This window comes from Lytechinus variegatus, chromosome 2, assembly GCF_018143015.1.
Source record: "Lytechinus variegatus isolate NC3 chromosome 2, Lvar_3.0, whole genome shotgun sequence".
Classification (NCBI taxonomy): domain Eukaryota; kingdom Metazoa; phylum Echinodermata; class Echinoidea; order Temnopleuroida; family Toxopneustidae; genus Lytechinus; species Lytechinus variegatus.
Window position 1 is genome coordinate 28,326,063 of NC_054741.1, and position 27,920 is coordinate 28,353,982.

General features: G+C 35.0%; 2 protein-coding genes across 2 annotated transcripts in view; one reads left to right on the top strand and one right to left on the bottom strand.

The window, feature by feature from the left end:
* The window catches only part of LOC121407755 (protein FAN-like), a 58,967-nt gene extending 43,280 nt beyond the window's left edge, over positions 1 to 15,687 (top strand). The window contains exons 14-23 of the mRNA XM_041598949.1: positions 3,341 to 3,383; positions 4,987 to 5,270; positions 5,660 to 5,771; positions 6,757 to 6,815; positions 7,734 to 7,869; positions 9,109 to 9,319; positions 9,854 to 10,004; positions 11,565 to 11,667; positions 12,830 to 12,939; positions 13,867 to 15,687. Coding sequence (XP_041454883.1) covers positions 3,341 to 3,383; positions 4,987 to 5,270; positions 5,660 to 5,771; positions 6,757 to 6,815; positions 7,734 to 7,869; positions 9,109 to 9,319; positions 9,854 to 10,004; positions 11,565 to 11,667; positions 12,830 to 12,939; positions 13,867 to 13,958 — 1,301 coding nt within the window. The 3' untranslated portion in view covers positions 13,959 to 15,687. The remainder of the gene's footprint in view (positions 1 to 3,340; positions 3,384 to 4,986; positions 5,271 to 5,659; positions 5,772 to 6,756; positions 6,816 to 7,733; positions 7,870 to 9,108; positions 9,320 to 9,853; positions 10,005 to 11,564; positions 11,668 to 12,829; positions 12,940 to 13,866) is intronic.
* A 2,495-nt stretch (positions 15,688 to 18,182) lies between these two features.
* LOC121407757 (transcription and mRNA export factor ENY2-like) lies at positions 18,183 to 26,884 on the bottom strand. The gene is made up of 5 exons (XM_041598951.1): positions 26,778 to 26,884; positions 23,719 to 23,799; positions 22,585 to 22,655; positions 21,809 to 21,883; positions 18,183 to 21,171 (listed from the first exon to the last, which is right to left on the bottom strand). Exons 1-5 carry the CDS (start codon positions 26,801 to 26,803, stop codon positions 21,095 to 21,097), a joined length of 330 nt encoding a protein of 109 aa, XP_041454885.1. The 5' UTR covers positions 26,804 to 26,884; the 3' UTR covers positions 18,183 to 21,094.
* Between the last annotated feature and the right edge of the window lie 1,036 nt (positions 26,885 to 27,920).

Sequence of the window (27,920 nt, forward strand, 5' to 3'; positions counted from 1 at the left end):
AACAAGTTGCCCTGAAAAATTGTACTTTAATGCATTGATCGTCTTGAAAGGCAAGGTAAAAGTTCGTCAGGATTTAGGTGAGACTAAAATTCAAGCTCAAGCCAGAAGTGCCAAATGCATATCCTGTTTAATGCATAAACCTTGTATGATTTCACGCTTAGTACTCTCTAAATTTCAAGGATTGAAAATAAATCCAGATCGGTTGTGAATAGTGACAAGCCAAACATTGGATTTATTTTAATCCTGGGGATTAATCCAATGTTTGGCTGGTTACTATTAAAAGCCGATTTGGATTTATTTCAGATCCTTGATATTTACATGTTTAGTGGAGGTAACTTCCCAGCCCGAAGTATAATCTGACATAACGTTCTGATAGTGCGGTATCTACCATGCATCTTTGAATTAAGTACAATTTCGAGTCACCATTTACCCTTTGAGAAATACATGTAATCCTAGCATAGTAGTTCAAACCTCCCCCCCCACAACTTGATTCTCTATAGGTGGTTTCAGACCGCCTCGAAGTTCGCCAGTTCCAGGTATTCTCTGATCGGGAAATTTACCCCGATCAGAAAATACCAGGTATTTGGTAATGTGAAAGCAAACTACGCGTAATTTCCCCGAAAGAAAATACCCGCAAAATAGTAGGTACTTGGCGAAATTACGAGAACTTTCGTGGGGATTTTTCCAAGGTCGCAGGTATTTTGGCGATGTGAAAGCAAATTACGGGAACTTTTATCCCAGCGTGTCGTTGGGCGCGGCGGCGTGGGTGGCTGCTGGGCTATAGTGATTTTGAATCTCGCGCCTTGCCTGCTTATCAGACCACACTGCGCATGCTCGTAACTTCGGGAACTTATCCCGAAGGATGTGTTTCGGGGCGGTGTGAATGCAGGAATAATTAACGGGTATTTTTTAGCCTTAAAAAGTTCTCGTAATTTAACGGGGATTCTTGTGATCGAGGCGGTTTGAAACCGCCTTATGTGTGTAAGCCATGTAATTTGCTTCCATGGTATTTCACTATAAGTATAAGGGCAATTCCACAGGTTGGTGGACATGAGCTTAAAAATTCAAATTCAATATTTTCTTGAATTTTTTTATACTTTAAGTCCTTCATACATGATAGTTTCAGGAACAAGAAATAAAAAGTTTATTTTCATAGTATACTTTGGAAAAAAATGGTCAAAAGTTGTGTCTTCCATTGTGTACCAAAATACAAGAAAAATAGTGAAAAATGAAATATGCCTTATTACCATTTTGTTATTGCAACAACATACCACTTCATATATTTCTGAAGTTTAGAAGAGTCAAATTACTTAAAATACACAACCGCTTTTCAAGTAAATTTGTAGTACTCATTCAAAAATGAATATTGCAACCTGCTCAGGTGATGTAACGTGAGTAACCGAAAAAACTGACTTTGTTTTCTGAGAGAAAAATTCTTCACAGTTAATTGGTGGGATTTTAAATTCTCTTCCTTCAAACAATCTTTGACACAGTGATGACTATCAAAATCATTAAAAAGTACAATTTTTTTATAAAAATGATGAAGAAAAACTGTAACGTGAGTAACCATCATGTAATGTGAGTAACCAGTAAAAATTATTCAGTTCGGTAACATTTTCTGTGGGATGTCAAGTTTTAAGTCTCATGGTGAGTTGTGAAGTTATTTTTGATTAATTAAAAGCAAAATGAGGGTACATCTCTTTGATGCGACTCTTTGTTCATCAAAATATCAGTGGTCATACAATCACACAAAAAATTGAATATTAGTAAAAGTATTCACAATGTGAGAGTGCATTAGTAAGACTTGGTTTTGATTAACCAAACTTTAAAGAGTGTTCGAACAACACATTGAATGCCCTTACCTGTAACCCTATCTAGGCCAGGGTATTTTGGGAGTTGATATGGCCGGGGGGGGTGGGGGGCTCCCAGGCCCCCCTTGAGATCTCGGCCATTGGCCGCACGATCACGCCGAAAATTTGCGTGCAGGTTGTCTTGGACAAAATATCCTATATTATACAGTAATTTATTTCATGCACATTGGTATTAAGCGATTATGCTAATTTATGCATAATTATTAAGCGAAATCATACTTTTCCCTCCTACTCCCTAATAAAGCTCCAATTGTTCCAATTTTTGGTATAAATTCTCTTTTTGATGTTCCTAGCAATGAATTTTACACACATTATTGAATTTTTAATGACATGTGTGTTGTTAACCATACATGGACAAAATGTAACGTGAGTAACCGTAACCGTAACGTGAGTAACCATATTATCTGCACCCCAAGTAAAAACCATGTGTTCTTTATTTTTTTAATTATATACAGAGTTTGTCTCCCTAATATACTTCTTTGAAATGGATATAATCAACTTTCATAAAAGCCTTGTATGAGGAGACTTTTCACTTATGTCGACTTTTCATTTTATGCATGTCCAAATCATGTAACGTGAGTAACCGACGCATTCCAAAGATTTGCAAGGAGCATAATACGATTTCCTAAGTTTTGTTTTTATACAAAGGATAGTCAGACTGTACTTTGTTGTGATAAGGAGATGTTTAGTTCCTATCAATGATAATGGAGTTACAGCTCCAAGTATGAGTCAAGGTGTCTCCAAATGTAACGTGAGTGACCGTGGAATAGCCCATAAGCTTAAAATTGAGAAACTTTTTCAGGATCTTGCCTTTTCATTCACTTAATAGTGATATCTCAAGAAGTGATTTTTTTTGGTTGGATATTAACAAATTTCTCTCTGAAATGATTAGCATATAGGTTAATAATATCCCAAGAAGGTTGTGGTCAAGGATCACATACTCAAAGTATTGAGCCTATCACACACACAAAAAAAAAATGACATGAAGGTTGTATGAAAAAAATATGCATATAAGTCGAAAAATAGAAAATCTGGAAGTAAAGACAACAGATCAGAGCCCATTTCATAAAGAGTTACAACTGTTGTAACTTTGCCAATATGGCAACTACCATGGTAACCTTGATTTTGATTGGCTGCTGAGCCCTGTTACCATGGTACATGCAGTTGCCATAATGGCAAAGTTACAACAGTTGTTAAGTCCTTTGTGAAATGGGCCCCTAGACTAGATTTGTATTAATTTATGAAAAATGTCAATTGGAAGAAAATAATGTAGACCCCATCTTCAAAGCATATTGAGATCAATCCCGACTACTTTGTACTTGCTTTGATCATAAGATTAGATCCTGATCTGGTTGAAGAATGAATTATATTTTTTATTTATTATTTTATATTTCAATTGCATGATTGCCCCTAATACAAATTATACTCTGAATTTTTAATTATATTCGTTTTTCCTCTTTCAATTTCAGTTTTCTATTATCTCACATACGAAGGTGCTATAGACTTGGATAGGTGAGTCACTCATCACGTTGTATCTTTATTTGATAAACTTAGTACCATTTATCTCCTTTTTTCATAGCTTAATGTCTAAGAATAAGATAAATGACTTGAGAAATGATATGGCTAAACAATCAAGAGTTATCGATTCATTTGAAGATAGTAATCGGCATTGTGTTGTTCTTTGTGCCATGAAAAATGAGATAAATGAAGCAAAGTACTAAAAGACTACTGGTATTAAATATCTGTGGTTGTCTGTGGCCTGTAGAATGGGTTTATCATAGTGATTTTAATCACATTTGAAGTTAAAATTGAAATATGACAGTCATTTGTAATGATATTAATATTTCTCAACTTCAGTTTAAGGGTATTTGCTTTTTTTGTAGCAGAAAGAAATTAGTATGAAACTGATGGAATGCTAAACATATAAAGCATGCTTTAGAATAGATACCATAATATCGGATTTCAAAGATTTTGAATTTCTCAATTGGATTTGGATTGTACATGTATGTCACTGAGGCTGTAGTCCAAGGTGAGACATAATCTTGAAAGAAATTCTTTATTTATGAATGCACATTTAATGGTGTATTCAGCAACAAAAAACATGCATTATATAGTTGTAAGATGGTCGACTTAAATGTGCTGGTGGGTTCTCAACGAATCGTTAAGATAGAAGCATGCATCTCCTTGGTAACATTATAAGTTGAGAATTTCTAAATCTGTGAATACCTAAGTTATGGTATATTCCACTCGAGATCCTGTACCATCTATGTTATATAATATTGACTTGCCTTACAGGAAATATACATTAATTTTCGATTGGTCATCTGATATTTCACAAATATTTACCAGTAACTGTTACTCATTGACCCGACCTCTGCCAAGAGCTTGTTGTATTGCCATTTGCGACAACTTTGCATTCAATGGAGAATGAAGAGTTTATTTCTTGGATAGGATGAATGATATTTTTCATATTGTTTGCTCAGTAGTTACCCCTATGTCTTTTTAATTTTGTTTTTGTCTATCTACATATGTACAATATTTTGGATATACTTTTAGGGTATAAGTTTTTGTGTCTACAAGTCTTAGAAGGCTAATGATTTATAGATGACAACATAGTACTCACAAAAATATGCATTCAAACTTGATTTACAACGTATCTGTAAGGATCACCTGCCAATGATATATTTTCTGTACCCAGTATGATTTCTGATTGAAGTCTGTATTGAAGGACACCTGTCCAGTGGTGTGAATAGTCTGTTCAGATTTTTTAGACTGTCTCTATTAAAGAACTTTATATCCTCATTTTCAAATTAACATTAGACTCTTGCTAAAAAGCATCCTTATAATCCCAGATTATGGAGTTTGGATAGATTCCAAAGCAGCTCTTTGCCAAGCCCTACCTTACGTGGTTATCTGCACCAATAGTGGCAGATATGGAATTGGCAGAGCTTGAACCCACACAGAGAAGCAACAGATCATTAGGTATGTTAGACACTTCATCTGATCCTGAGTGAAATATTCTTGATTTTTTTTTATAACTCCTTACAAATGATATCTTCTACCCTTAGAGAAATCTAAAGTGAATCCAATCTCTTTATTCTCCCTTTCATTTCAGCATATCAGACCCAAATGAGAAGGCATCCATGCAATCCCAGATCATGGAGTTTGGACAGACTCCAAAGCAGCTGTTCACCAAGCCCCACCCTGCACGTTTCTCCACACCGGTGGCAGCGGTGGGATTGCCAGAGCAGGTAGCCACCCAAAGAAGCAAGCAGTCATCACCTCGCCCTGAGGACTGCTCATCCTCAGGAAGTCCACTGCAAGATGTGACTGAGGGTGTTCCCACTAGCTGGGTGAATCAAAGCAATGTCTTGGCATCACATGCCTCCCAAGATTCAAGTAGGTTGCGAAAATGTGAATGAACGAATATCTTATTAATAAGGGAATAAATCAAAGATTGTAATAATGAAAGAATGATGATCTATTTTGCTATATTTGAGGGATAGAATGGGGTTTATCTTAGTGATAAACAGTACAATGATTGTGCCCAACTTTTTGTGTTTTGTTTCGACAAGTCAAAGCATTTAAGAGTCACTGGTTTAAAGTTATACAAATGTTTTTATTAATAAACTTACATTTAGCTGATAAAAAAAGTGATTCAGTTTTTGTTTAAAGTATGTAATTTCCCTTGTTCTTTAGGTGAATTTAAAGCGAATATACTTTTTGTTAATTTTTTTTGTCAAAGATAATTTAAATCTGATATGATATTTTGTCATTCTTCTTTGAAGACTCACATCATACAGGTACTTCAGACCCTTCTCATGGTCAGCCATCTACCCGGTCACCTTGGGAAAGAATATCACAGCTGCAGCCAAGTTTCAGTTATAAATTACATAAAGAGTGAGTAATTCTCTTCTCCATTGTCAATAGGGGAGTTCCCAGTTGTGCTCTTAGTAAATTGGCTGTCAGACCCAGATCATTTAGCCAGCGGCATATGTTGTACATTTGGCAAGTTCATTTATCATTTAATCCTACTTAAATGTCAAGAATTAAAATTTTTTATAACTGTAATTTTTATTTGTGAACAACACATAAGGGTCATAAATCAATCTTCCATAAGTAAAATATTCTCCCTTGCAACCTGCAAGTCGAACCAATTTTTTTAACAGATTGTACAAAACATGCGTTTATTTCCTCTCTTAAAGTGATTGGTTAACATTGGTTTGACTTTTAAAAAATCTGAGCTAGAAGGTCACACTTGTCACCTGTGTCTGTGATATGTTACAAAAATGAAGCCCAGAAAAAAATGCGTTCGAAAAGAACTTTTTAGTGCTTCAAAAATTGAAATATAAAGTGACCGGAAACACCATCTTAATTTCATCCCATACACTAATGTGTAATGTGTATTTAGGTTATAAATCGGGATTTGCCTTCTAGTTTTAGCTTTTAATTCTCAATAATGGTTGTTTTCAGGGTTATTAGTTCTAATACATGCACTTGTACACATGTTTCATCTTGGTTTGAGAATTGTTTAAATCGGCTGCTTACAAAGTTAAACAATACCTTTAAGTCAAATTGCTGCACAGTCAAACAGATTTCTCTGGTCTCAAGAGATTTGACTAAGGTGAAGTTACCTGTAAAATGCTATACTCCGAAATTTAATTCCTGGCCAAGACACTTCCGCCCCCAAGCAAGGCTTTTCATCTACTGAAGAGCTAACATATATATATATAGTATAATAAATCAGATCTTTTCTGTGCTTTATGGTGGACACAAGGTATAAAGTCTTCAACTTAAATTGATTATTTACTTAAATGTCAGTAGACTGCATTATACATGTACATGTTAAACTAACAATAGGGTATTTGTCTTGTTTTCCACCCAGCTCTGTGTGCGATCTAAAGCTTTCAAGTAACAACAACACAGTTTTTTCAGTATCCAAAGGTAATTATGTGATAAAACAACAGTCAAACGGTGTCACTTTTTATTTTTTTTTTAAATAATGTTATAAATCTGAGAAATGGTATCAAGGTCCAATCCAGAATAAATGACTAGAAGTTACATAGCAAGACCTTTTGCATTTGCATAGCACTACATATATAAATTTGTTTTGGTCATTTATTGTTACTATTATACGATCACTTGCCTAATTCTAAGTTTTCGTGAGGATTTATTCTTCCCAACCACTCTTTAATTCACTGCTCTGGCTTCCTTTGAAACAGAATAATGTTCAAATTTACTTTGTTTGTTTATAAAACACTGGATAAAGAGACTCCAGAGTATTTAAGTAGCTGTTTGATTCTGTATACTTGAACTACATGCAGAGCAATTGTGTCGGCCAGTGACCCTCTTCGTCTGACATATTCATTAAATCGTAACTTTGCCAGCAATAGCACTTTTACCGTGTCAGCTTCAAAGTACCAGTATGATTTTCCACTTGATATTTTCCATCAATTGCATTGTTCAGAATGGGTATAAAAATCCATCTCTTTCATAGTTTGTAGTTAAAAGATTATATAATGCCATTTATTGTTGCCAGTTTTGGCCTAATGGGGAAAACACTGCATAAGCAATAATAATAATTCTGTATGAAAGGCACTTCCTAATTCAATTTCAATTTTATTTATTTCACTTCCATCAAACAAAAACAATTGTTTACCATATATAAACATAAGTATTTGTATCCGTTGCAAAGAAACAAAAATAATAATACATATGTTATGAAAAACACACAATTTGGGCAACACATTGGAGGTTTTAAATAAGTATACTATTTTTCAATAGAAATTAAATTAAGATGAATTTGTTGTGATTGAAACGATGTTAATATGTAAAATGGGAATATATTTTACTATGTCACAGATACACAACTGAAAATGTACTCATTAGAAGACCAGCGTCAGCTACGGAGTGTCAGCCTCTCCAACATGGCTCTCTCCAGTGTGATCATCACCCCCGACGACAAACACGCACTCATTGCATCGTGGGATAACTCTATGTGAGTCATTACAATACTTGTTTAAAACACCACACTTAAAAAAATATACAGTATTCAAACAATTCTCTTTAAAATATCTCATAACACAGTGACTTTCACAAAAAAAAGCTTTGAAACTGTTCTAATGTCCATTACCTGAAATTGCATATGTAGGCTACACATATGCAATTTTAATATAACCTCACGCAATGTTAATAAACTTCAGTATGCTCAGAATACAGCTGCCAGGGTTTTAACTGGTACATCAAAATATCAACACATCTCACCAATTCTCCAAAAGTTACATTGGTTGCCAATCCGGAAGCGTATAGAATTTAAAAATACTTCTTCTCACTTGGAAAGTGTTTAATGGTTTGGCACCAAAATATCTACAAGACCTTGTTACGCCTTATGCACCAGCTAGAAGCCTGAGATCATCACACCAGCAACTTCTTAAGACTCCCAAGACATGTGTAGCATATGGTGCACGAGCTTCTCTGCCTCAGCACCTTCTCTCTGGAATAATTTGCCATTAAATTTAAGAATTATACAATCACTGGAGACCTTTAAATCCAAACTGAAATCTTATCTTTTCTAACAGTATTAGTTATTGGCACTTTGACACTCATCCAAACTTTCTCATTCTTTCTTTTCTTGTGCGCCTCGGAATAGAATATTTCTAGATAGATGGCGCTATACAAATGCCTATTATTATTATTATTATTACACTTTAGCCTCCTTCACATGCACTCTATATGCCGTATGACATACTCAGCATTGGATTTAGCATTTCATGAGGGTGGGCTGTCAATGGATATGCCATGTATTTTTTTTCATCAGAAAGGTGACATTTCAGTGACCACTCAGGTGCATGAGCCACCCCTACCCCCTTCGGCCCGGGACTATGCAAACACACAGAAAACTGTTTCTCGTTCGATGTGCCGCGAGGAGGGACGAGGCACCAAAATGGGCTTAAAAGCAAACAATTGAGGGGGAGGGGGCAAAGCCTGGTCTCCCCCTCCGTCATGATGATGTAATCACTGTAATATGAGCTTTCAAATTTTGCATGAATTTAAAGGAGCAAGAGTACTATAAAACAATATAACAGTCTTTTAAAGATGTCAAAATTCATTCACTAAAATTCCAGATGGTGGTGACAATGACATTTTTATGTTACTCATAATAAATATCAAATAGGCTCTGGGTTAGGTAACTTGGGGGTATGTTTCATCTTCCTCAATGCATTTGATCTCTTTACAGCTATGTATACTCTGTTGATTATGGGCGTGTCTTAGAGGTAATCCCCGCCCATGATGATGCAGTCTCCGCCCTCTGCTGGCAGCAGGGCTCTTCAATCTTTGTGTCCGCCTCTTGGGATTCGACCGTCAAACTATGGGCGTGTGAGGGCCTTAATGGAAGTTCTCAGAAGATTGTAGCTGATGTTCTTGCCGAGCTGGATCATGATTCAGGGGTATTATTTTTTTCCAATATCTTTCATTGTTTTGTAACTGATGGTAGCAAGTCATGAGACTAAATAAGTGTTGACATGCTCTTCCATCTTGTAGGTTGGTAAAGATGCACATTTTTGTCATTTACTTTACTTTTTAGTTATTTTTTAGCTCGGCTATGACCAGGGTGATTATATCCATATTGTGCATCGCATCATGACAAATGAGCATTATAAAATGGCCAATATTAGTATTTTTTCTCAAGAACAGTAGATGAATCTTTTCATAGCGTATGCCATATTTGGGATGGATATCTTTGCAATATTGATTTGTTCACAGGGCAATTTGCAAAGATTAAGACAATACATTTTCATGTAAAATTAACCAATGCAACTGATTAGGACAGCCTTGGACAATGCTGTCAGAATTTTACAGAAATATTTATCTTGGCATTCCTTACTGAGAGCAACTCATTGTTGAAGTGGTAATTCTTATTTCTTAGTACATCTCTTGGGCTTCATGAGTATTTATTCTAGTAATTTTCGATTCATTTACAGGTGACATGCACAGATCTGAGCCATGATGGCAGTCTACTCCTGACGGGAACGAAAGACGGCGATGTCAACCTGTGGAACGTTGAACACCAGGTGGCGCTACGTCACATACAGAGCCACCATGGACCCGTCAATGCTGTGATATTCAGTCCAGGTGGGTTTGTTCCTCTATTTACCTTGAATGGATCATTGAATGATATTCTTCATGCATAATAGATGACAACGCCTATTTAGCTTTTTGTACGCGAGCAAATGGGAGACTAAATGTCAAACATTCGTACCATTGCACATGACATACCATCCAAAATGGACTATTGGACGGCTTTAGGAGGTGACATCACAATGCGATTCAATTCATTGTGCTCAGTAAAAAATGAAGGTGAAATACGCGTATAGCCTGCTGGCTACATGCGCAATTCTGCCCGAGATCATGTGCGCTTGTGGAATTTGCTTTTCGCTTTCAATATTTTTGCTCCCTTTTCATAGATTACTGCGGGGAAAACTTTTTTTCTTCATATTTTTGATAAACTCTGAGGCATTGTACAACACAATAGCGAATATTCTTATTCGTGCAATGGTGCGAGATTTCGTATTTGGTGAAAGAAAGAGACTTTCTATTCAACTCGGCATCAGTTGAAATCTCACACTATAGCACTCATGCCTATTCGCTATTTGTATACTGTCCTTGCCCAAATGCAGTTCATCCTTAACCCTAAAAAGACTGGGGGGGCTGATTCAGCCCCCCTCAACATTTTTCGCGATAAATCCGCCGCGCAAATTTTTTTGACCGCATCGCTCACTGACTTTTTACTTTCAAGTCTCGTGCAACTTTTGAGACCAAAATTGTGACCCCCAGGTATGCGGTTCCGAAATTACGCAACATTTCGTAAGTGCATGCAGACCAAAAATTATTCAAAAACGTGAATTTGTGTACAAATCCAATGCAAATAGTGCTTTTAGCCAAAATTTATAAATGTATCATTATTTTTCCTTTTACTGCTTGAAATAAATTAATTTGATCTTTTTTATGGTCAAAATAATGTCCTTGACAATTTCCATAGAAAAAAACAATAAAAACAAAAAGTCGAAAAACAAAGAAATACATAAGAAATTTAGAAAACAATAGAATACATAAGAAAATAAATGTGTTGTTGAGATTTTTTTAAATAAATTTGATCAGATGCCTATCTAGAGTATGTGAAACAAAATTTAGCATTTCAGGGGCATTATTTTATTAATTAGAGCACACTTATGATTTTACGCATAAATTAGCATAATTAATGAGACATGAGATTTTTTGCAGAATTTTATGTTATAGTTTTGTAGATAGTGCCATGGGTAACACGTGTGCCATTTTTGTCGCAATCGCGCGATCGACGGCCGAGATCATAAGGGGGGCTGAATCAGCCCCCCCAGTCTTCTTAGGCGTCGAAATAGCCCAGTCTTTTTAGGGTTAAATCAAATTACAGGGTTTGGGGTGGGGGAGGGTTAATTTGAACTGTGTACCATCTTTATACTTATGTTCTGTCTACCATTGTCATACTGAATCATGGGAGCATGTTATTGTGACTCCATGGATGTGCCCATATTAACTACTACTCTGCCACCTCTTTATGGTTGTCAAAAAATCAGAGGTTGCCCCCCTCATCACTGCCCCCACAATTGAAGAGGGAATTCAATTTTTTATGAGAAATCATCTTTTTGTTGCTTGTAGATTGTCAACAGATGGCTTCTGCAGGTCAGGATAGCTACATCAGAGTGATTGATGTAAACACAGGGACTGAGGTGTTTGCTAAAGATGGTGAACATGAAATAAGGTAAGATACTGTTTGTTTGTTTATACCTTGGTCACATTTGTTCTACGGCGGCCGTACGGCGAGTCGAAACCAGCCGTTTTAACATTTTTTTGTACCAGCTACATGTCGGTGGTTATAATAAAAATGAATAAAACGACTGTTTCCGACTCGCCGTACGGCCGCCGTAGAGCAAATGTGACCATGGTATTAAGCCAAAGCAAAGATAATACAAGGGGAAGATCGGACACTTCCGTGATTTTTTTAAACGCTCGATAAATGCTCATGGGGAAGGATGCCCACTCGTGTTGAGTAAGTAAACCTTCGCTTATCAGCATGCAGCTGTGTATAAAACATATGGAGAAAATGAGAGAAGGGATTTGGGGAGGGCGCAAGGGCGGCGTATAGGAATAATTCCACCTTTTATTACCCAAAAAACTCTGAAATATGTTATCTCTCAGTTAAGAAAAAAAATCTTAAAATGTAAAAATTGTCTATTCCTTCACCCCTTCACCATTTCTCTGATATGTTTTGTACCCAACCAGATGGCGATACGAAAAGGTAAAAAAGGGTTGTTACTTAATGATGTAGTGCGCTCTTCCCAAGCATTTCATTGCACGCTCTATGTACCGTCTGATATTCCCCTTGTATTTGACCAAAGCCATTGCATAATTGCCAGTGGATATCAGTGTCCATTCAACATTAATTTTTTTTTTATCATGTCAAAATATTTACTTACATCTTCAGAGGTGGTGTACATGGGAACCATGAGTGAATATGAAATTATAAAAAAAAAATCACAACACATTTTTCTGTCCTTGTAAGACATTGAATAATGTCAAATTGGCAGATTAAAAGCTGTGTATACAGTACTTTAAAAAAAAAGGTTTTATGCAGTACAAAAGAAGTGCGTTTCTGAGGGTAGAGTAAATCAGAATTTGAAACCATTATCATTTTCCGTAAAGGAAATAATCTGTTGCCTCACGATGTGGCAGACTGAAATTGCGACGTTTCGACTGCACCTGCTAGTCTTCGTCAGGAAATGGAGTAGACAATTGCTGCATGCGCCTTTTTTTTTCAATTTGCTACATCGGGAGTCAACAGATTATTTCCTTTACCGATGCTATACTATCACGATGATCTTCCGTACCATTATCATTTTGTTGTTTTAATCTTTGTCCTAAAGGTGTTTATGTTGGCGAGATCATATTCTTCTAGCTGGTGATGGAGGAGGTAACCTCATGATATGGGATATGGCCAAGGCTCACTTAGTAGCATCATTCCATCAACATATAGGTAAATATGGAAACCTTAGGTTAAAAAGATAGAAATACTTCTCTTTTGTTGCAGCGCTTGCCAATAGTCAGTTGGTTTCTTTGACCGAATGACCATGATATTGATTATGGTCACACTTTGTCGTTTCGTGTGTCATTTCTTACAGAACCAGATGACAGTGTTAGGTACTTTTTTAAAAGAAAACTAACCACTGAAAAAAAAAATCTTAGTTTGCTGTATCTGATCTGCCCTTGAAGGGAGACGCTGGAGGCTTTATACTTTTTGAGTTTTCCATAGGTGCAATCAACCTGTTTAGTTCTAGCATTAGCTTATAAATCATCATTTGGATCAAATCCAACCTTGCTTGCATATTGGAGTGACGAAGAAGAGTAAGTAAAGTAAACGTGGTCTCCGTCTTACAAAGAGTTTTGATTGATCCGATCAACCACAACTTGGGAAGCCAGATATGCCAACGTCTGAAATACCTGGGGGGTGTTTCACAAAGATTTAAGTATGACTTAGGTCGCACTTAAACGTTGACGCGTACATGATATGCAACGCGCAATCTTATTGATCAATACGCAGAAGGGCGCGTCCTCTTGGCATGATCTGACCAATGCTGTCATGCCTTTTATACTGCGCGCAACTAGAGATTTAAGTGCGACTCTAAGTCATACTTAAATCTTTGTGAAACACCCCCCTGTTTATTCAAAATGTTTTCTAGATATGATGTATTCTCATCCATTCATTGTATGTTGTACACTTCGATGTACTCCTCTTTGTTTATAAAGGACATTATGCAAATTTCCTACAGGAAAAAAATATGACAGTGTTGGATTGCCATGTATTTGAGGTTGATTGGATCAATCACAGCTCTTAGTAAGATGGGTCCCTGAAGTCAGTGACTTGGTAAAATCTAAGAAATTGCATCTCTCTCTCCATTTTTAGGAGCAATTAATTGTATCCAGGTATCATCTGATGCTTCCACGGTGCTCACGGGCGGTCAGGATTCGAAGGTCATAGTTTGGAAGAACTCATGAGGATGCGCCAACATTGAGCTTAACCTGCACCAAAGTTCCAATGGCACAAAAAGCTACATTTACACCCGTTTATTCACTTCAAGCATGCTGAATCACTGTGGGTACACAGGGCATGACACACTGATAGTACATACTGATAGTAAAGCAGAACCACGTTTTGGCCCAGTGTTATATAGCATTGGGTTTCTGCAGAACAGTGCAATTGGATGTGTAAAAACTATATACCTTAGGGTTTTCTTGCCATATCTTTGGAATGGAACAGGTGTCTTGTACACTGCATGTTGCTTGTGTTGTACTATCTGTTTTTCTTTGATATAGTTGCACAACTCATTTTCAACTCACCGTTCATCTGTTTAATCTACATCTTTATATGATATATATATTTTTTGTAATGACCAATACATGGATCTGCATGTAGTTAACCACTTCCCAACAATGTACAGAAAGCCCACATAAATGATATTTTTTTTGTTGAATTGAGCAACATTTTTTCATTTACACTTTTTATTTTAATGACATGTGGCATATTATACTTCATTGCTATTCCCAAGCTAGGGAATATGCACTTAAATCTGGATGAAAATGAATCATAGTCGTATTTGTAAGATATATGTATGGAAATTGACCATTAAATGCATTAATGTGGTTTACTTAAATATACAGGTACACTATGTATTTATTTATTTCAAGAACAATCTGTTATTTCAGTTAAGTCTGAATGAATAGGTTCTGACTACTTGTATTCTGTTTATGGCATTTTCTGCATTTATTCAAATGAACTGGTAGCATTGTTCATGGGAAAGAAATTTATCTGAAGCATGTTGACCCTGTTTTGTGGTATGTTCCGAGTTTTTATCTGTTGTATACTTATACTGAAAATATCCTGACTCAGGCTAAGAAAGATACCAAAGTCAAATTATAGTCTGTAATTTAGGTCACAATAAATAATTTTCTAGCTGCGTAATATATATTTTGTACTAATGTTATATTTATTGCTAAATTGACTTTAATTCAATGAAAGAATTCTGTATTTGGGCAGAGTATCGGAATTCAATTCCAAAATGTTTTATATGTGAACATTCCATACCTATTATCTGTTGCATTTGCATTTAATGATTTATTTTTTAAGATTGTATTTTTTCTTTTGAAAGCTTATTTGGTTTTTTAAAAGTAATTTTCTGCCATATGTCATTTGTTATCACATAATTGTTTTATTTGTTTTATTTTACAATGTATAATGGTGGAGGTTAAGAAAACACAAGTGGGTAGTTATATAATTAACTGGTTTGTTGATGCAGGTCCCATTTTTCTCCACTTGACTGCTCAAGAAACGTTTAAAGGATTTAAGAGCATTGCCACTTTTTATATGAATAAAAAAACAGAGACAATTTATTTCAGTGAGGTCGCCCAATGTAGGGGTTGGATGTACATACATAATGAAATTGCCCCATTTTGTGATTACGAACATTATTGGAAACTGTATTTCACTTCAATAATTCATAGATCCATCTATGAGAGATTTTGATTTCCCAAATCTGTAAAGTGATGTTGATATATATTTTATGATGGCTCTTTTGTAGCTCTATGGAGCAGGTCCAAGCTATTATTTCTTTGCTGATAGTTCAGAGTTCAGAGAATTATCTATTGTTTCATTATCAGTGTTTCATTATCATTTCAATACTTGTCATGACCCTTTGTAGAATAAAATTTACAAATTGCTAAAGGATTTTTTGTTTGAAATCTTGTGCAACTACTGATACCATATTTGCCATGCCCAGATATGCAGGTCCGAATTTTTTTTGTGTACAGATCCAACGCAAGTTCTCTTTCTTGCCGAAATTCATAGAAATATCATTATTTTTACTTCTATTCACTTAAATCAATTTTTATTTTTTGTGTAAACTGCCTTAATTAGATTCTAGAGTCACAAGGTCAAGGGTTAAAGGTCACAGACATCATGATTCCTTAGTATGAAATTGTAGATCTGGCACTAGCAGAGGCATACATTTTGACTATGTGCAGTCAAGAATTCATCTGTTTATTTCAAATTTGTACCCTTCATGTGGGGTCTTAAAAAAAAAAACTCCTGCAGTATAGTGTTCAAACAGTGCTCTTATCAGATCATTTCATATTAATGAAAATTGTTTGACAGTAGCAGATAATTTCTGGGAAGTATTACACAAATGGTTATATTAAAAGTCTTGCCCAAGTGTATCATGCACTAAAAATGCACACATGATAATTTTCAGTCACATTGATTAACAAGCAGTAGAGTATGTCGTCTGAGACTAATGAGGCGTTGCAAGAAACTTGCGATTGATCGCAAGTTTATATTTTCGGTCAATAAATCAGTCAAATTTCATGCAATTGTAACTTTGTGACTGATCGCTAATCTGCTCCTAGAAACAGGGAGTGTAATCTGATTTGATACAGCTAAAATAGATCTTTTGATTTTGAAATTGCAACAGAAAATTTGCGATTGATTGCAAATATTTTCTTACAACACCCCCTAATCCAACCAATTTTTATTCACCCTTAATTTTGGTGAAATACCTCTTTGCTTTGTCCCTTATGACACATATTATGTCAGATAGCTTGGACCTGCCTATCATGCGTTATGTTCATGGTTTTATTTTTCTTTCTTGAAAATTAAAATGTAAGACTGACAGTCGATAAGGTTCAGTTAACCCTTATTTAGCATTTTTCACCTCGCCGCTGACTTTTTTCCATAGGATGATTGATATAGGCCTATGTACATGGAAAACGTCAACATATACTGATGGGATGCTTCTCTTAGTTCTGGACAGTAAAAAAAAAGACGTAAACGAAATGATTTTACTTTCTCTATTGACTACTACACTCATTTCCTCCGGTTTTGATATATACACATGTGTCTAGAGTTCTTCTGATATCAATCACAAAAAAACTTTTCTGACCTATACAAGGTCCACTTGTCGTATCTTGCACGCTAAAAATGTATAATGTAGGCGTCAAACATTTGATAAATGAATAAACTCTTTGTTTTTTTATAACACCAATTGAATATTTGTAGTATTTCTTCCATTTTCAAAGTTTTGTTGTTGCGCCCTAATATGTCAATCTTCAATTGCCGTAATTGCCGGCTTTGATTGTGGGTATTAAGGGAAAGACTAGACTGCACAGATATATCGAAACAGATCAAGATCCGCATGACGCCTCGCAAGACCAATAGATCTAAAATTCCATCATAGCTCAAACTTACGTTTTGAAGGCTTCTGATTTGCTCATCCTCCTACTACTTCCATATTCTTCACCTTTTTTCCTCTTTTTATTTTTCTTCACCTTTTTTCCCTCTTTTTATTCTTCCTCTTATTTTTTATCCCTTTCAACTTTTTCATCACTTCCTTCCATTTCTCTGTTTTTCCTCTCCTCTTCCCTTTTCTCTCTTTTACTTCTCTACCACTAGGAAGCAGGGGCCATTCGACCCTCGACTCCTTCCTTAATTTTGTTTTGTTCCCCACCCCCCTTTTCATGGGGAGTAGGTAAGGGGAGACAAGGCCCCACACCCCATTGTTCCTCGCCCTGTCAAAGTAAAGGTCCTTATGCAGTCGGAATTCCCTTTTTTTCTTCTCATATTTATCTTCCATTCCTTTGTGCAAGAAAATATGATAAAAGTAATTTTAAACAAGTTTTGAAAAAGAACCCTGCACTAATCATCAACGCTCAATAGTAGAAGCTCGCCTTAACATCCCTCCACCACCCACCCCCCTCCCATTTCTTTTCTTCCCTACTGCATTTCCCTTCTTTTACTTATCAGTGTTTCTCTCCCAATTCCAGCAATTAATTTTTCCCTCCTCCCATTTCATTCCTTTGCTTCTCTTTTGCTTCATTTTCATTTCCATTTGTCTCCATTTCCCCTTCCATTTCAGTACCCTCTCATTTGCCTTCATTTCTATCTACTTTTCTCTTTCCCATTCTTTCACCCACCCTTCTTTTCCTTCTCCATCTCTCTCCTTTACCCATTTTTTTTTCTTTTCACCCTCCCTCTCCCTTCTTTGCCTCCTCTCTCTTTACCCCTTCTCTTCCTATTTTTCCCCCTTTTCTTTTTCACTTTCTTCTTTTCTCTCTCCTTTTCCCTATTCCCTGGCAAAAATTGGCAGCTCTGAGTCAGTACTACAATGTTGTGCACCATCATTTTCTAGTTAGATTTCTCCACTCAAAAGAAACAGCACACTGAATTTATCATTGAACAGAGATTACAGATTTATTACACACATTGCAAAAAAAATACATATATACATTTTTACAAAGTAAGGCAACAGAAATACAAGATCTCTCTCAGATAATGCAAAAAGACCAAAATGGATCTCTAAGATAACAAGTTATCTATTTATGTAGCAGCAGACTCAAGTTTCTGATTGGTCTTATTAAAAACAAAGAATTTTGTGTGACTTTTGGCACGTGACAAACCAGATTTTGTACTGAACCAACACAACAGTTTTTTTCTTTACTCCTGCATTTTTTTTTTATATAAAGGAAAGGGAGTCTAAATTATATAAGTCAATTCTGAATACTCTTAGAATTCACACACAAAGCATTTGTAGTATATATGGCTGCCTTCATAAAATTGAGAGACATCTACAATATACACCACATACAGGTATCTCATGAATATGTAATACTGCAAGAAAGTACACTATACAATTCACTTTTTGCATGACTGATTTAATTTCATGCTCAAATGAAATCTGTTTCTTCCCAGTCATAATGTAATAAATCTTTGGGGTGCTGTTGACTGAAATATTTTTCCATCAGAGCAAATGGGTTGTAGAAAAGGTGGCCAGGACCAGCATTGGTCTAATATATCAGAATTACCTGAATGGTATGTCACAACATTCCATGAATAAAATTTTAAGAACTGAACATGGCTGTTTCATACAAAGTAGAAAAAATATTAATGGGTTTATCTATTATAGTCCAATATTAGAAAAGAAATGCCACCATTAACAAACTGAATTCAAAGTGCAAAGAGAAGCCCAAGCATATTTTGGTTTTAATAAAGTACCAAGTTCCGTGGATTTCAGATATTTTTTTTATATTTAGGGGGCTTTTAGGGCTCTATTCTTTTTTTTTGGAAGGGGGGGGGGCATTTTGATTCAATATACTGTTTTGGACTGACCCTATTGCATTTCACAGGAACTTTAATGGAATGTCTATGTAGACCTACATAAAGAAAACTTGAAAACTTAAATGAAGTAATCATGATAAAGGTCTCAAAATGTGCACAGATTCAGACAGGAAAAAATAAGCATGAAATTTACAACATTTATGAATGCTAGCTTTAAACATGTAGTATTCAAAATTAATTCTACTTAAGGAAATTTCAAGACATACAAAATGTATCAAAAATAAAACGTATTCAAAAGCACATGCACAGATGAACACAAGGGTCTTGTCAACGTGTAATTCATCCATAGGTCATCCCGGCGAAAAGTTGATTGAATATAAATTTTCAAAAATCAAACAAGAATAATTGTGAAAATTCTGTCAAAATTGGATGTAATGTAACATAAGAAAGATACAAAATTTTCAAGTTTTGTTTATTTTTACAAAACTATAGGTATAATGAATATGATACGCAAATGAGTGTTGATGACTTCATACACTCACCATTTCCTTGTATTGTATCATATCAATGATAGAATATTTCAATTTTTGCAATTCGGACAATAAAGAAGCTCTTTATTGAATGACGTAGTTTGCAACAATGGCAATGGCTCTTATCCACGGAGCAATAATATTTTTTCACATTAATTATGTTTAGGAAAATTGCAATATTCCATATTTCTTATTTAATGAAAAACAAAATTGTGGATGACATTAGTTGTCCCATTTCCATCCTCACCAGTATATGCATATTTTGGGAAATTCAGCGATACTTTAAAACATTGTAACTTTCCTTTCTTACAACATACAATTTGATAAAAATTTTACTAACATGCTTGTTGATTTTCAATTTTTATTACAAAAATAAAAATTTCTGGGATAGTGACCTTTAATCTTGAACACACACCAATATCAATTAAATTTGCAGTTAATTAAATACCTTTACATTTCTACCACATGCATTACTGATGTAATATATCTTGAATTTTCACTTTCATTATATTCTTCTAAATTCTGTAGGATGCTGAGCAAATTTAATCAAAGAAACTATGAATAATGAAATTTGCTTTATATGACACACAAAAAACAAAACAAATCAAAGTTCATGAACTTTTTCATATAAAACGTCTCAAAGCATATACTTTATTGAAGTTTTTTAGACATTATGTTGCCCCAAAAGAGAGTTGAAGTATCTTCAGTTTCTATATCATTTTGTTACCAGCCTGGAGAAATACCAGTACCATTCAGAATTTCTCATTCTAATCTCAACTTTCACAGCATATGAAGAGGGTCCAGATAAAAAAAGCCATAGAAAAATGATTGCTTCTCAGCATCATTAAGTGTGTTGTGTTTCCCCTCAGGAACTACTCAACTAGAAATGGATGAAAGTCTTCGGAATTCCTTTTTGATTTAATACTTAGAACTGAAAAAGAATAGACTTATTTGAATGATACATCAGTCAGCGATATTCAGGTTTAGAAACTAGAGCACAAGCAATCTGATTAGAAATGTGTCAGAATCATTCAAACAAAGGGCAATTCATCTACTGTTGACCTTTTTCATTTTTCTGTGAATTTTGCTCTAGTCAGTTCGAACAGAAATACACATACTTGATGAAACTCAACTAATAAAAGGTTTGAAATGGAAAAACAACTATTAGGAAAAATGGACTTTAAATGTACTGTTTGAAAGTAAATTATTCAACTGAAACAACTTTGACTAAATAGAGCTGACAGTATAATAAATAACCCTTTGAATGAACAAAAATTGTACTTTGATGCCTCCTACACATTCTAGTAGAGGTGATAACTTGAGAATTCACTGATGAGAAATCAAGGTGGAATTGGACACACATCCCCATGATGATGCAGTCTTTGACACACTTATCAGGAGAGTTGCCAGAAACATAACTTGTGATGAGCTATTCAGTCTTTGGCATAACAATCAAGAGATTTGCTGGACACGCATCACAGACCTCGCTCACAGAAGTATCAGATGTTTGATTGCTGGGCCAGAAAGGCTCGAATCCGATGAAGCAATTCTCGCTTCACCTCATCGGGTACAAGTTCTATGGATGATAAAATTTACTGACTCAAATTACTTACTCAGGTTCATATGAAATTATATTATTCTTCAGTTTTCTACTGATTTATGAAGTGAAACTTGTTTTCACAAAAAAGGGAGACATTTCAGCTAAATGATCAACCAAAACAGGGGTCAACATTTCAGCTTGATTCCATTTTGGAATTCAAGAAATTTTCCTAAAGGTATGCATAAAGTTTTCATGAAGAATCAATAATGTGAATAATACTCCAGTATCATCTAACATTCTAATCTTACAGTCACTTGCTTTATAGTGTATATTATGTCATTACTCTAAATCACCAAATGAAGCTTCTCATGGGTTTATTCTGAGTAGAGACATATGTTTTCTTGCATTCTCAACAATGAATTTGAAAACAAAACTTGCAGTATAGAAATTTATTTCTTATGTATTCTGGAAGTATTTCTGTGATTTCACTTATAGTGTTTCTTCTTCTATTTACATCATATTACAAAGAAAAATAACTTTAAAAAAAATATTCTGTGACATACTTAATGACAGACCAACAAATAGAATTACATAATAACGGCTAAGGGTTAACTGGCCTAGGGCCCAAAATATTCTGAAAAATATATACTCTCTTTAAATACAAAATACATACCTCTTCCTTTGGGTGTTATTTCAGCTACTAAATCATCTACAGTCACATGCTCAAGTCCTTTTCTCCTCACAACCTCTGGAATACATAAATCAAATATGGGTGATTACATATGCTGCATTACACTAGATTGCTTCTGACAAATTAAGTGTTAAGGACTATATAAACAAGTATTATTATTATCAGGCCTAATTAGTATCATCATCATCAATATCATTATAGTGATTTTTAAAGTATTGATCGATCTTTTTATTGCTTATATGTTGTATGTATTATACCATTTTCATGGATGTGAATAAAGTGAATTTGAATTTGAATCATATGAAAAAGGTTCAATTCAGTAAATGATGGAACATCAAAAAACCTTATGCAGTTTCTACAACAGCCCTTCATATTTTTCTTCTTTTCACTGCTCATATACAATTTTATCTAAATCATGGATTAACTTATATCAGATCATAGTCCACTAGTATATATCCATTTTCCAGGAACTCAATCTATTAATGCCTTAAATTTTCAATACTCCAGCCACACATTTTGTGTACCCTTTTATCCCCTGATATTTGAATTAGTATGGATTAATTGTTACAGGGGAAGTTCACCCTGATAAAAAGTTTGCTGTAAAAATACCAGAAAGAAAAAAGATATTGGTAAAGGCTTGAGGAAAACCTTTCTCCTATTATTACAATGAAACTTTTGTCAAGGTAAACTTCCCATTAAAAATTGAATGTCAAAAGGTGAATCTACTGTACTCTATAGATTTTTCTGCCATTTCTAACCTTTGCAGTGAGCTTTTAGTTCATCCCTCCAGCCAGACTCTATCAGCTTATTCCTCAGGAGCTCCTTCAGTCTAAATAATGAGAATAAATGTGAAAAATAGGTCATTAGAAAAGGGAATTGCAACATTTTAAAGCAAATGGGAACAAGCATCCTTGTACAGCACCAGCTCAATTCCTAAACTACTAAAATCTGGCCAGGTTCTGAACCCATAATGCATCATTATGAAAAGTGTAGTCTTGTAATATAGGCCCAATTGAATGATAACACTGAGTCATTACTCAATGCATTTGTACTGCAATACTTACGTTACTGAGCAGCAAAATATGTAATTTTCCTCTCAGCATAAATAAAAGTATAGAAAATATATTATCTGTGTTATAAGTAGTTATCTCAAATGGTATTAAGGTATATCAAAAAATATCTTTTTATAATGCAGAGTCAATAAAATACTGTACAAACAGTGCTTATTTGTCAGTTCAAAAAATGGATTTTAAAAATGGATGAATTTTAAATCACATCCATTTAATAGACATCATTTTGTTTACCCAAGTACAAGTCACAAACAGGTGAAAGAAATTAATTGATCGATTGATATTTCTTGGATTAAAGATCCTAGAATCAAAGATTATAAATAATGATATCAAACATCTTAGTCTAATTTTCAAAATCTTGGTTTTTGACAAAATCTATGCTCAAGAAACTTAATCCTATAATACCCAATGCAAATTGTGTATGTAAAAAAAATCACAAATGTGTCATTATTTTTACTTTTCCTGATTTTGATTATTGAACTAGTGTCATAGACAAATCTCATTGAAAAGAACAATAAAAAAACATTGAAAACAAACAAAGAAATACCTAAGAAATTGAAAAAAAAATACATTAACAATTTTTCATACTGCCATTTTTCCCCCCAATAATCTTATAAAGACTGTCTAGACTAGGAATCCAGCAGTTTTGGAGCTTTATTTAAATATACCCAAATTCTGATTTAATGCAAAAAATGAATCAACAATTAATAAAGTTATTAAAAATAGATGTGGATAATTTTCATGCAATAATAATTCCAAAATTGGACATTACAACAAGGGTGATCGGTGATATTAATGCTAATTTCATGATAAATAAGTTACCTCTCCTTCTCTCCAGTCTCTACCAGTTTCTGATTAATACTTGCTCTCATCTGTGCATCTTTGATCTTCCTATCTCCATAGCTATAAAACATGAGATAAATGACGGAAAGGGTCAGGGGATGTCAATGTTGGAAAGGAAATGTTCGCCTTTTTTTTGAAGGCCTGTGTAATGTTAATGCAGAAAAAGCACTAGCTGTAAAGGAGTGTTAAATTCAGTTGAATAGAAAAAGAAACCTAATCTTTTTTAATTTCACATTGTGATTCAATAACTTTTAATGCGATATAAAACTAAAATCCCAAATTTTGTTTCAAATACACACACACAAAGATGGCATAGTCATGACAGTATGTAGGCCTACCGCTAGCATACAGTAACTATTATTCAGCCGGCCGTACCGTGCCGGCTGTCTTGCTGAGCTTTGCATGCATGAAACCTCTGCAGCTGGCTGTGCGCTAGCAGACTATTCAGACTCTGGGAGCTGCGATGAGAGATGTTACTGCTAAGAAATCTTCCCCAGAACTTTGAAAATCTACGTCAAAGCCACATTTTACACCAATGAAATGCCCTTCTACAGTCCATATTACTGAAACCTGATAATTTGCAAGCATTAAAAGGAGGAATTATGACCTCTCTTTTGACTCAAAAAGACCGATTTCCAAATGCATTAATACACATAGGTGAGTACATCACAGTCCCACATGTGCATTTGTATGTATGTTGATATTTGGTTTATTTTCGAAGCTGTCTTGAATAGACAGCTTCTTTCTTTCTTGTTTATAAATGACTTCTTAAACCACTCCTAAGGAAGTAAATACTTTGGGAAGGCATTTCATTGATATGAAATGTGAATTTTTTCCATCATTTTGTCAAATATAGGGAAGGAATTTTCTCACTGTTTTTTCCAGATAACTTTTGCCGTTTTCTTATTTTTTCTGTCATTTTTTTTACAGTGATTAAACCATTTATACCCCTTCCCATTGAATATGCCTGATTAAAGAACATGTTTCTACTGAATAATAATAATTTTCCCCATTTTTTCTGATAATTTTGTCTTATTCATTTTTCTTACATTTTCTTTTGTTTTTTTCTCAATTTTTTTTTCCTGTTCTTTGTTTTTTCTTACTTCATTTTTTTATTTGTCTTATTTCACTTATTCATTTTCACAATTTTTGTTTCTTTTTTCAATATACTATTCTAAAAATTATTTTTGTTTATTTCCCCCCTTTTATACATTGTTCTAATTCTGCAGCATATTTTCTGTGATTTTCTCCTGCTATAATATGCTGGAAAATAAACTGGATTTGGGGCCTGCATAATCTAGGTTTTATGATCAATAAGGAAGGAAAAATCATTGTTTTGTAAATCAATCTGAGTTTGCTATATGCACTATTTATTTACTTTACCATTATGAGTGTGTGTCTATACGGAGATTAAAAGTCCACACAACCTGGGAACAATACAATTCTTTTATTCTCTTTCAATCATTTCATGTTCACAATGATAGAACAATTTATATATTACCACAAAATAAGCAAAGTAAAATAACAGCAAGCACCATTTGCATACAAGATGTACCAGGATAGTGGTACATGGTAGTGACTGCAGAATATTTCAGTTTGTTTTATTCATTTTTAATTAATGTTTTTCTTTATATTTTTCGGGCCACCAAACTTTACTAATGGGCCACCAAAAAAAATTATTTGAAGGTTTTGGTGGCCCGAATGGGCCACCACAAAAAAAAGTTAATGTGGAGCCTTGGGTGCTGGTCCAAAAATTGGGCTTGTCCCACAAAACAAGGATATCCTCATAAACCAAGACAAATCATGTCTTGATAAATTGAAATTGTCCTTGTTTATTGGGACAATATTTTTTTCACTTACCCCTGCAGGAAATAGACGTCAATTACAGGAATTGAGAGTGCTAAAAATAGATAAAGTGAATTTCCCCCAGTTCGACATCAATTTTCACAATCGAGACTTGCCGTCTTCAAATAATCTTGTTATGAAACCTGATAAGTTTACATTGACTAGCGCACTTGAATGGTGTCGGCACTTGACAGGAGAATGAATTTTCTGAGATTTCTTGTGTGGAGAAATCTTTGAAAACTGAGACAGTCCCTGTAAACTTGGACAATCCCAATTTTCTGACCAGTGCCTCTACTATGGCTGCCATTGCTGCTGATGTCACTACAATGATCGCATCATGAAATATGATAGGAAGAATCCTCTTTCCCCCTCTGTGATTGTGGAGTGTGTCCTGACTGATATGGTTTTACACTTCAGTCTAGCATTAGGACTTAGGTCAGCCCCCCCCCCCCCCCCCCCTTGAAAGAAATGCCATTGGGTGATTTCAAGTCCGGTGTTGGCCTGGCCCTTGGTATTAAAATTTGAATTGCCTCCCATTGCTCCAAAATTTATACATAGTTTGCAAAACTGATCCAGATGACATCATTATAACCTCAACAAGTAGCGAGTTACTTTTCATGATCATCTTCATTTTATGTTTGGCATTATAATCGTGTAAAAATTGACCATCCTAACACCAACACCAAAAGGTCAAAACCGTACTTGTTGAATTAATCACCCCAAAAAAATGTGAATGTCAAAATCACATCAATCTCAACAAAAAATTCAGAATTGACCCATCCCCATTTCAATTGCTAGCATGGTTTGAAATATTAAAGTTTATTAAACTTAGGCCCTAAAGCTTAACGAATTTGATTTTGAATTAAGCAGGCACTCAAATTTGCCGGTCGCGATCGCGATATCGCCCTGGAGGCTGGACAACTGCATCCAGTGTGCGGTTCAGTCTCGCCCCACCAGTCCCGACTGAACTTCGGGCAAGCTCCGCTTGCACTGCGTACCGTACCGGTACTAACACGAGACTTTTGGCTAGCTGTCTACAGGCCGTCTGCAATAACACATAGCACAGTATTCGGGATTCACATCCAAACAGTCTTACTGTAAATTACTTTTAAAAATCCTTCATAAACAGGAAAATTAATTCATTCGGAGGAAAACACCTAAAATGGACAAGGAATGAACTTGATGAAACTTACTCTGCCATGATTGATGTTGGTTGCATTCCTGAAATGCTGAACTAAGCGACCAATGTATTAATTTTCGGCAAAACATGCAGAATCTCAGCGGTAAATGGCCGTAATAATGTCAAGCAACTAGTAAAATCAAACGCTTACTTCAGTCTCGAATGCAACGATTTTTTAGGATAAGAAGGATAAGAAGGAAAAGGAAGTTAAAATGAATGGAAAAGCGAGGGAAAATATGTCATCTCGATAACCCATTTTTTATTTTTTTTGTTTATTTGGTGGGGTGTCTCAATTTCAAAAAGAAAATCATGTCGCAAATGTTCCATATGCCCTTCAATATAATCCCTCAAAGGAAATGGCTAAAAAATAAACTACTGATTCTTTGAAACTATTCTTGCATTTCCATAAATTCATTATTAATGATTAAAAAATGAGTTTTCACTGGCTGCCTACCACCACTTCATGCATTGCTCATCACCAACAAAATAGAGTGCCAAGACCAAGTCCAATAGCCAGCGGCAGCCTGTGAATGCATCTTTAGTCAATAAAGTTTTGGAAATTCAAGCACTTTCTTATTTGTTATTTCTTATATTCTTTGAATTGAGGAATCACAATTAGCAGATGATAATCTTTTTTTTCTTTAATTCTGACCGTCTTTTTGAACAGATAGTTTCCCAAAATGAATTGGTTGTATCCGTTCTAGCTTTAAACTCACCGAGGAATGGATAAGGTCTATGCATCATGCAGGGCACAAAAGAGACCTGTATATTGAAAAATAAAAACAAAAAATGTCTTCACTTTCAACCCCCCCCCCCCCTGGATCCATCAGTGATTTGTAGGCTTACAGTACAATTTCTTTGTTCTCATTTAATTTCTGCTCTTTGATAGTTCCTCTCCGTCAGTCCTTCCTTCTACCCCCCCCCCCCGACAACGGCACATTCTCATGCTCACTCTGCTCCCCCTCTATAAATCCTTCTTTCTTCCCCCCCCCCCCTCTTTTTCTCCCCAGTTCCATGTTCATGCCTCTCAATCTCTCCCTCTCTCTTACTCTCCCTCCCTCTTGCCCCATTCCCCTATGATCCCTTCTCTTAACTCATCACATGCAATAAATGGTAAGATCAGAGATTTTAAGTGAGTGTATATCCAGCAAAAATA